Source organism: Plutella xylostella, chromosome 31 (genome assembly GCF_932276165.1).
Source record: "Plutella xylostella chromosome 31, ilPluXylo3.1, whole genome shotgun sequence".
Classification (NCBI taxonomy): domain Eukaryota; kingdom Metazoa; phylum Arthropoda; class Insecta; order Lepidoptera; family Plutellidae; genus Plutella; species Plutella xylostella.
Window position 1 is genome coordinate 2,795,176 of NC_064011.1, and position 11,388 is coordinate 2,806,563.

General features: G+C 39.2%; 1 protein-coding gene across 1 annotated transcript; it reads left to right on the forward strand.

Annotated features, from left to right (window-relative positions):
- The first annotated feature begins 390 nt into the window (after positions 1-390).
- LOC105388078 lies at positions 391-11,388 on the forward strand. Its single transcript, XM_048632202.1, has 10 exons — positions 391-725; positions 1,031-1,178; positions 3,105-4,210; positions 4,469-4,637; positions 5,185-5,360; positions 5,746-5,948; positions 6,299-6,463; positions 6,913-7,039; positions 8,123-8,206; positions 10,067-11,388. Exons 1-10 carry the CDS (start codon positions 648-650, stop codon positions 10,598-10,600), a joined length of 2,790 nt encoding a protein of 929 aa, XP_048488159.1. The 5' UTR covers positions 391-647; the 3' UTR covers positions 10,601-11,388.

Here is an 11,388-nt window from a genome sequence, read left to right on the forward strand (position 1 = left end):
CAGCCGCCTCTACAGCGGAACCAGCGGTTACTGCGGTTAGGCCTAGATGGGATGGGGCAAATTTGCAAACGCACGTCGTATCCCATAGCACGGACCGGCCCCGCTCCCACGGAATCAAAGTGAGACCGTCCGGGCACTTGCCGTCACTGCGGCATAAACCCGGCGGTAACTAGTGTAGGTATGGTATGCCCAAAGCAACTAAAAACTATTTATCTGTAGTAGCACTAACCCTCTCCCCACTCACATAAACGACGGAGACCTTAAAGGCCTCTTGCTCTTGGGCCTCATAGGCTTCAGAAAAACCGTGTTTCGAGGATTAATGTCACCAAATTTAATCTGTGATCTTTCTTTGATAATCTGTACCAAACGTCACTGTCACATTCAACTGACATTTGTAATGTCAGTCATTCATGAAAGATTGTCAAAAAATTTGGAAAAATGCAAAATATTTGGAATTTTGCAGTTATTTCACAAAATAGGGCATCTGATGTGCTAATTAGATTGATTGGAGAACAATTGTGATGTAAACGCATGTATAATTCCAGTGCTAACTACCAGCATTGTGGAATACTTTTATTCTGACGAATAAAAAACCTCTGGACAAGAGCAAATCCGATATCAATTACATTCTAAATAATTACTTAATAATGATGTTTGGAAGGCCTAGATGCCGTGAATGGACCCCTTTGGCGACACAGCAGCTGCGGTTGAGGAGTTTGATCCAGGTAAACATAAAAAAATGCTGATTCATAAACTGTTTATCTTATTTGGGGGAGGTTCTCTATTCTAACAAAGGATTACTTATCTCAATAGACGTAAGTCTGCATAATTTGGCTCGAGCTTATGTCTAGTGTTTAGTAAACAATGTCTAACTAGCACCACCAATACAATACAAAACTTAACATACTTTATAGATAGTATTGCTAAAAGTTAGATTGCACAATTTCAATTTAACTTAACTTTTACTATCACCAAAAACTTTAATTCAGTCTGTTTAAGTTACCTAATGGTGTATATTGTCTACTTCCAGATTGTGGGCTACAACATCCGTCCGCCGGAGCAGTGTTCCTCGCCATGCAGCTTCTATCTGACGCTGCATCACACCACCATGTCGGCACCGTTCTTCACCAGCGAGAAGATCTCATCACCACACCCCAAGTGGAAGGAAATTGATTCTGGTACTTATTGTTTATTTAAGTGGTGTGGATGTTGTGTCGGGTCGATCGTGTACTGACCAAATAAACCTGTTACGCACAGTTCTGGAACAGTGCAGCGAAATGCAGTGCGAAGTGTTTACTCTCTTTGTAGACTTCGAAAAAGCGTTCGACAGAGTGAAGTGGTCTAGCATCTGGAAAATCTTAAGGAAGAAAGGTATCCCGGAGAAAATCATATCGATGATACGATGCCTATACACAGGTTCCTCATGCAGAGTTCTGCACTGTGGCGAGCTCACTGAACCTATACATGTTACCGCGGGCGTCAAACAAGGCTGTTTACTATCACCCCTCCTCTTTATAACGGTTCTAGACGACGTAATGCGTAGAGCCACATGCGAATCGCAGAGAGGTCTGCCATGGACACAGGAACAGCAATTAGAGGACATCGACTTTGCAGACGATCTTTGTCTGCTGTCAACTAAACGCCAACACCTGCAGTCCAAAATTGACGACCTCGCCAGAGAAGCAGAAAAGGATGGACTACGCATAAACTGCTCCAAAACTAAAGAGATGCGTCTCAACACGTCGGATGATGGCGCCGTGCATGTAAACGGGGAGGCTGTGGAGAGAGTGAACAAATTCACGTACCTCGGCAGCGTCGTGGACCCTCACGGCGGAACCGAGGCCGACATCGACGCCCGCATCAACAAGGCCCGGTCAGCCTTTGCGCAACTCAAGCCCGTCTGGGACTCCTCCGTCATCGCTCGCCGCACTAAAGTTCGGATTTTCGAGTCAAACGTCAAGTCAGTACTCTTATATGGTTGCGAAACGTGGTTCGTAAGAGATGACCTAACAAGAAGGCTACAAGTATTTGTCAACAAATGCCTTAGACAGATACTAAAGGTATTCTGGCCACGAACCATCTCGAATACGGAGTTATGGAGACTGACCAACCAGAGGAGAATTGACTCGGAAATCCGGCTTAAGAAGTGGAGCTGGATTGGCCATACGCTGCGGAGATCCGAAGACCATCCACCCAAAATCGCCCTGACAAAGTGGGCTGCATCTGGCAAGCGAAAGAGGGGACGGCCAAAAACCACGTGGCGTCGCACTGTCGTGCAGGAGGCAGCCGCCCTCGGCATGAGCTGGCACGAAGTCGTAGGCATGGCACAGGACCGGTCAGAGTGGAAATCTACACTTCGAGCCCTATGTCCCTAATTAGGGATCCCAGGACCTGATGATGATGATGGATGTTGTGTTGAAAGATTGTGTCCAAAAAAGAAAAAAGTACTTACTAATGTTAACAATTTAGTGCTGTTAATCAGATACCAACTTAATTCATAGATGACTTAAGAAAGTGTTTTTTTGTACCAAACTAAAAATAAGTTATATTAGGGCAGAGAGTGGTTGCAGTTGCATTAAATAAGAATAAAGATACTATCTATGAACCATGCTTCAAATGGTTTAGGCCTTGGCCATAGTTGGATGAGGAAGGCTGAGGATTGAGAATTTTCACTGTAATATGAATAGATACTTATAAATTTTATGATTCATAGTTATAGTACCTACTTTAGTTACTTAATATAATACCTATATGTCATTGAAAACTGAATATAGGTCACAGTGGTGAGAAATGAATGATAATAGATATTATTACTTAGATGATTTCATCCTTTTACTGACTCATTCAGTTCTAGTTTAAGACTGGAATGGTAATGGCTTGATAAATATAATCTCTTGAAAATGTAGGTTGGGCCTACAGAAATATAAAAATCCAGTTTGGCAGAGTAGAAGAATCTCCCATAACTTCTTTTGAGTTGTACCTGGGTTTGATGACTTAACTCGGCAGAATTATATCATATAATTATAGTTTCCAAAAGTCAAAGAATAAAAGCTGTGCACAAAAGGTAATTCTTAATTTTATTAGAACTCATTTCTTTTTTACAGAAATAACCCAATGCATGTCATCATCAAATGTGGTCATTCGAATCTGGTGCCACATTCTGCAACCTTCAGAAGTGAAAGACAAACCCCAAGACACCATCATTGAGACATGGGGGACCTATTTCAGTGGTCTACGCTACATCGGTCCAAACCTAGCCCTGAATTTCACTTCAGACTGCTTTAAATCTAACACTTTGGTATTCCAAATGCACGGAGGCTATTTTTGTTCATACAAAAGTCTGAAACTAGATATCATTCCACCGGAGAACGAGCTGGAACACGGCTCGTTCTCATCAAACTCCTCAAATGAGACAAATAAATCTAACAAAATTACGATAGAGTCAAAGTTTATTCAGAGTCAACGGATGCAGTCTAGATCGGTATCACCTAGCAAGTATTCAAGGAAAGATGAGTATTCTAAAAGCCAAAGTCCGAGCGATAGAGGATTCCAACAAATGTTGCCCAAAATGAGATCCCTCAACAATTTGAGTGCCACTCAAAATACTCGAGACAGAAGAAAAGAGGACCGTGAATGTAGAACAAGCGATTCGAGCCAAATATACGTGCACTCACCTGATAATTTGCATGTCAAAGAATTCACGATGACTGATAAACACTGTGATAGATCGAAGAACTCGTCTAAAGAAGACCTGTCAGGGAGTAAAGTAGACTTGAGTGAGACAGCAGAGAACTACGATTTACGGAACGAATCCGATTGGGTTCCAAAATATCGGTATTTAGCTATAAACTTCTTGAAGTCAGAAATACGGCCAGCTTACAACGTAACTAAGCTGCAAAAGCTGCATTTACTCCAATACTCGATAAAGAAAAGACAGGAAGCGGTGCAAGAGATAAAAGAGAGAATTTACAAAAAGTCTGCGTTGTCCAACCTTGATCAGTTGAACGAAAAATGTGATAGAGTGAAGTTTAAAAGTAAATCGCAAAGGAATTTGTTCTCGCTAGAAGATGATGAGGAAGATGCTTTAAGTGATAAGTCTGCCTCTCAAACGGATCTGAGCAAGAATGGAAGGATAAAAGCTGAAGAGAAAGTACCTGTAAATAATGGACCTAGACTTACGTTGAAATTGAATGATCTCCTATCTTTTAAGGTAATTTAATGTATATTTTTCATATTTTTTTTTCTTAAGGCTTTTTTGTAAGTTATACTTGCAAGCGCCAATTAAAAAAACATCATAACCCTTAATTGGCGCCGCTAGTTAGCCCTAGTTACCGCCTTAAATTATGCTAACTTGGAACATTATAATAGTTTCTTCACAAACAGTACTTCTATAATTCATTATACAATGTATTTTTCCCCAATTTGGCATAAAGGGTGAAATTTTATCAGTGAACTATATACATTTCAGTCAAAACCGTCGCCGTTCCAACGGTCCGAACACATAAGGTTGACGAAACAGCTGGAAATACTCAGGTTCAAGAGGATAATTCTAGCGGACGAGAGAGATAGAAAGCTGGCGAACATAAGAAGACTGAAAGAGATATACAATAAGATTTTAGAAGAGAATCAGGATGTTGGTAAGTTTTTCAAATAATCTAAACTTTGATTTATCATAATTATAAACTTTTTCCGCACTTTAATTTCCGTTTACTGACGCTAATCAGACTGGCTAATCCTTTTACCACGGTGACCAAGCCTAACATGCTTATAAAATCACTACGACATCAAAATATTCACAATACAATGCTATCGACAGCTATAAAATTTAGAGTACTTACCTAAATGAGAAAGGATGAGAATAATAAAATTACGCCACCATCGTAGTTTTTTTAGAACAATTATTTATTTATCTATTTATCATCACACTACATAGCATTACAGTTAAAAAGAAAAACCTTAGAGCTACATAGAGGCACAATAATAATAATACTTAGTTAACAATAACTATCACTTGTATTTATTTATGCCTCTGTAGAGGAAGATAAAACCTATTTATCTACATTCTACAACCTATATTCCACTACTAAAACAACTTTACGACCATCTATGTATATCCCAACACTAAAACAAACTTACCATTCAAAACCCACCCTTAACCCCTTAATAACACAGCTCAAATTCCAGGCACGGAGTTAATGCGCGACTACCACGCCCTCTCGCGCCAGACTGAGTTACTACGTGAGTCTAGGCAGTCCGCGTCAGCACTGAAGGGTCTAGCGGCTAGATCTCACGCTGAGCTGTTGGCTAAACGGTCTCAGCTTTTGGAGCAATTGGAGACGTGGATTTTTCCTATTGAACAGGTAATATACATGCTTTTAACTTTTATATAAGTTTTCTATTGGTTACTGAACATCAATAATTGAATGCTTTTAAATGTAATTAGATTCTAATAAGTTGTATTTGTATGAAGAATGTGGTTGGTTACAAAAAAGGGTTTTCTCTGCAATCCTATAAGGAATTTATCAAAAGTCATTCCGAATGCCTCCCTGACTTACTTCTTTTCGGCCACTTTTGCAACAACCTGTAGATTTAATTGAGAATGCAAAAGTGAGTGAGGCAATATAATCAAGTCATTTTCTTAAATATAAATAGCTGAACTCCTACCGCTTACCATACAATTTGTTTAATACCCTGTTCCCTTATAAAACTGTTCTATAAACAAACAATTTCACTCTCCCCAACCAGAAAACCCCGTCATCCGACTGGACAATCTGCTCCATACCTCTTCCTGTCAGCGGGGACGACTCACGAACTGCACTAAGACCCCACGAGTGTACCTCGCTGTGCCTGGTGTCGCAGGCGGCGGCCGTGGCGGCGGGTGTACTGCAGCAGCCGCTGAGATACAGTACCGCGCCGCATCGGTATATTGTGGACGTCAGTTCCGCCATGTAAGTTTTGCAATAGTTTTTTAATGATTTATCATGTCGGGGTCACCAAAACGTTGTATTGTTAAAACGCTTCGTCTTAAAAAATCCCGTGGGATTTCCGCGATAACAAGTAGCTAATGTGTTAATCCAGGGTGTCAGCTAACTCCATACTAAATTTAATTAAGATCGGTTCAGCCGTTTTGACGTGAAGAGGTAACAAACATACGCACAGCTAAGACACACTAGGCAGAGCCTGTAATAAGGGCATATTTATGTCGTGTGACTATGAAAAAGTCTTCGTAATGCCCCTACTTTCATAAAAATACATTATCTTTTTTACTTTTATTGATACTGAAAAAATCTCCTTGCAGAATACCCCTACACGTGAAGGGAGGCGACGTGACCCTATTCCGCTACGCAATGTTTCTGCTGAACAAGTGCATAGCTCAACTGATGTTCGCTAGAGGAATACCAGTGACGGACATGCGGCCTACACTGGCCAATCTGAAGAGGCTGTTGATCACGCCGAGCGATGTGTGAGTGTGTGTGGGGTGGGGTTTTATCAGTGATATATCTGTGGGAGGAAGAAAGTTTGGTTATTATTGGATATGGTTAGGAGAAATATCTGCTGGTCCTTTGGTTTCTGTTGAGTAGTTATTGCTCTATGTAACCGAGGGTATTTTTTAATGTATTCAGTGTTGGTTTCATAATTAAATTAGTTCTGTGCGTTGGATACGTCGACAACTCGACATGGCAACGAGAATGTCACTGATAAAATGCCTCCTTGTATTTTTACCACTTTAATTTGCGCCTTTACAGACCGCCATATACACGCTTTTCAGGTATAATAATACAATACAAAACGCAATGTAAATCTTATATTGATAAATCCCCAAATATTTTAATCTCCATCCTTCAACTCATGACGTATCATTATATTTTCACTCGCTTAACCTAAAACTAACCAAACCCCCCTCATCCCCAGTTCCGAAAGCGCAAAGCTGTTCGGCTCACACAAGCACCTAGACGACGACTGCTGCAGGACGCAGAGTCTGCGCAGCCTCGTCGCGTCAGAGAGGGGCAAGCAGGGCCGGCAGTTCAACCGGTTCAAGGTAATACCGCTAGATGGCAGTATTCAGAGATATACTAGAAGGTTCTAGATAAAGTAACTAGACAAACTTTACACGGTACACTAACTAAAGCACCACGTAAGAAGACACTTATTAGATCCCCGTCGCGTCCGAGAGAGGCAAGCAGGGCAGGCAGTTCAACAGGTTCAAGGTAATGCCGCTAGATGGCGGTATCTAGAGATAAAGATAGATTTTGTAGCTAAAGTGTAGGAAGTACGGTATCAAGGCCAATAAAGAAATAAGACACTTTTTAAATTCCCGTCGCCTCCGAGAGAGGAAAGCAGGGCAGGCAGTTCAACAGGTTCAAGGTAATGCCGCTAGATGTCAGTAGTTGTTATAATATCTACAGAAGCAGGGGGCATTCACCCTGTAGATTGTCCGCTAGATGGCGGTATCTATAGAATTAGATAGAGATAGAGTTTGTAGCTAAAGTGAAGAAAGTTTGGTACACGTAATATCGCTATATGGCACTAGTTGTGACATTAGGAGATATGTAGATTGTCCGGTAGATGGCGGTATTCATCAATATATATATATTACTACAAAGTGACGAAAATACGGTACACATAACCAAGATCAAGAAGACACTTATTAGATACCCGTCGCGTCCGAGAGAGGGAAGCAGGGCAGGCAGTTCAACCGGTTCAAGGTAATGCCGCTAGGTGGCACTAGTTGTTATGCAAGGAGATATCTAGATTGTCCGATAGATAGCGGTATCTAGAGATAATGCTGCAGGTTGTAGCTAAAACATGCTAAAGTATGGTACACTAACCAAACCACGAAACCAAGGCCAACAAGACACTTTTTAGATTCCCTTCGCGCCTGAGAGAGGCAAGGGAGGCAGTTCAACCGGTTCAAGGTAATGCCGCTAGATGGCAGTAGTAGTGACGTGTGTTGGCACAAGAAAAGCGTTTGGACTTTACATTTAGTTCAAAAAATGATCGCTAGATAACAGTAGTCACTGATATAAATTATATAAAATCTGCCAAAGTTAAAAGTCACATCACTTACAAAGTTAGTGAAGGAGCAAAATTGAGTAAATTATAATACTTATAATTATTGCAGCACGGAGGCGATGCCACGTCTCCACAGGCGCTCTCATCTCTTCGGAAGCATTCTAGAAGTGTCGGCAGTTATCAAGACGATAATGTGAGTGTTTTTCTTTATTTCATGTGAGTTGAGTGTTGGTTTCGGTAGGTTACGCAAGGGGATATCTGGGTACCTATCTACCTACTACGAAAGCTCTATATACTAAAAACTATACTATATACCCATAAAAGATATATTATCACGTATCACAGCACTCGAACCTATGTATCGTTGGTAAATTGACTTACTTGGCAGGAATCGCTTGCAATGTAAAATCTTATAGCACTGTTTTTTGGAAAAGTTAACTAACATTGCACCTTGAAATTTACTTGTTATTGGTTGCATCGTTTTGTTTCAAAAGCTTGGTGTGTGTGTTTTGTTTTGAGTGTTTATATTATTACGTTTAATAGTTCTCTTCACTGCCTTATTCTATTGCGTGCTAATCTTCAAAATTGCGCTGAGAAAAAGGTTTCATGAACTTTTCGTTCACCAAATTTTCGTTGTCTATGTATGTTTTCTGGGTTCCCCTCATCTGGCCTAATATTTATTGCCCAAAACTCGTTTGGCATAACTCGTATGGTCTAAACTTTTTTGGTCGAATCATCGCTTTGCCAAGACTTATGTGGCATAAGTCTCGTTTTGCATAAAACTCTTTTGGCACAATCTTGAAACACCTAAGTCGCGTTTGCTCAAATTTATGTCCGTATAGATATAATCTTGTTTTTCGTAATATATTATGTTAATAAATAATATATTAAGTAGGTATGTAGTAAATGTACAAATTGAGATATTTTTCTTCTACATCCCGAAAATCACGATATTGAATGATCAAAATATCGAAATTGAATGACCATTATAATTATGACAAACGCCATTAAACCCCATGGGATCGAAACCTAAAGATAGGTGCGACGACGAGCAAAGCGAGGAGGAGCGTGTTAGGTGCACATGTTCGTCTAAAGCAAAGCGGAGCGCAGCGAAGCGGAGCGGAGCGTTTCCCACATAGCGGAAACAATACATGCAAACTGAAGATGCGCTATTTAGGGAGACGCTCCGTCAAAGTTAAAGCCAAACGAATATAATAACTTTATAACCTATGCCATAGCATTATTAGACTACTCAAGATTTGGCCATACCAGGCAAAACAAGATTATGCGAAATAAATTTTGACTAAACGAGATTTATGCCATACGGTTTTCGGCGAAACGAGACATTGACTAAACGTTACTATGCAATACGAGATTAGGCAAATAAATCTTAGGCCGAAAAAGGTAGAACCATGTTTTCTGTAAGAGTTGCGTATATTTTGTGTCGATTTGCTTAATTTCGCACGTTTTCATCGCACCATACATTACTAACATTACATTATTTATGCATAACAATACGCACGTGATTTTAAGCAGGTGGTAAGTATTTTCTAACATAACACTTAATTTGAATACTATGAAAGCTTGCTTTTGCTTGAATTTGATCTAACAATGCATGCGTGCTTGCTAATTTTGTGCATGTTTTTTTGTGTGTTTTTCTTTCTATCATAACATAACCATCTACAATTGCAACACTGACGAACTCATGAATCCTTATCCATAATTATTATCATCGTTATTAGCCTACACATAAATGTAAAAGTGTGTTTGTTTCTAACTAACTTAATTTTGCCTTAAAGCGATTGACTTATAATTATGAATTTTCAACTTCAAGATAGGCAGATGTGCCTTTTTATCCTGGAATTGATGCACTGAAATGCGACAAAAATAGTTTCTCCTTGGGAGAGGCCTTTGTCTAGCAGAGTCAAATTACGAGCTAATAATTATTATGATAACGTAATCTCATCCAATTAAAACATTATTGCAGCTGAAACTCACTCAATTTATTGGATAACAGATTCAATAACATTCCATAAAATTACTTTTGTTTCAGGATTTATCAGTGTTCGCCGCCTCTTCAACATCGATAATGGGCAGTGAACCCAACATTTACAACGTCAAAATGACACCTCCTAGCTCAAACCACACGCCTACAACGAAACAAAACTCCGAAAACGAACTCTCGGGCTTCGGTGATAAAGTCATTTTCACTTTGGGCGACGACACAGATGCTGAAAGCAAACTTGTCAGGATATCGTCCAATAATGATGATGGGGATACGAAATGTCTTGATGACAATGTCAAAATTATATGCTCAGAGATAGAAAACTATTGTACCAGTTTGGGAGATCCTAAAGATATTCCTATAGAAGAGCATATAGATATAGTGAAATATATGGAGAGTAGGAGCAATAGTTTGGAAGAAAATGTTAAAATGTGTGATGCGTGTGAGGAGAATGATACAGATTTGTGTGAGGATGAGATGTGTGCCAAAAATGCTGTAGAGGAATTGATCGTTATACCGAGTGCAGAGGCGGTGTTAAGTCCGGAATATGCTTTAAGTGAAGGTGATAGGGGTCAGAATTGATTCGCAAGTGAAACGTTTGAGGGAGATGGATTTTGCAGAGGTATATTGGTGTAATCGGAGGTTCTTGGTTCGATTCCTAGCGAAGATATTTATGTTTGGTCGTTGTTGTCGAATATTCATGAACAACATACAATGATATAGGCCTTCCCTCTATTGCATTTTAAGTAAGTATAATAATAGCTACTGGTAAGTGAGTGCATTAATACACCTCTGCTTACTCTGATAAAATGGGTACTACATCAGTTTGAAACGGATGGGAATGTAGATGGCACCACCAGCGCAAGTATCTCAAAGCTCTGTTATGATTGGTTGATTCTGAAGCCATTGCGATCTAAAAATATATCTGATTGGCCATGAAAAAACTGATGAAGTTTCATTGACCAATCACGCAACACCTTTTTGACAGATGTCAAACTGTTTTTTTTAGATAATTTAAGATGCTGCGATATCTGTTTGTAAATTATATTTATAAATATGGGGTTAATATTCTAAATATAAATACTTTAAATGTATAGTATATTATTTGTAATGTATAAAATAAATTAAGAAATTCGGGTCACAAGTTTAGTGAGACAAGTAATTTATTTTGTAAAATTCGTAATTAATTAGTAGTTAATTAAAACAACGATATTTATTTAGCTACTCGTCAAAATGACATTAAGATTGTGTAAATAATCAAATAAGTAAATTATGGTTTAATCAAGGTTATAATGGTTACTTGATGTAATTCAATTTTGTTTCTACTACTTATAATAATGTTTATGATACAATAAATATGTTTTGGCTTT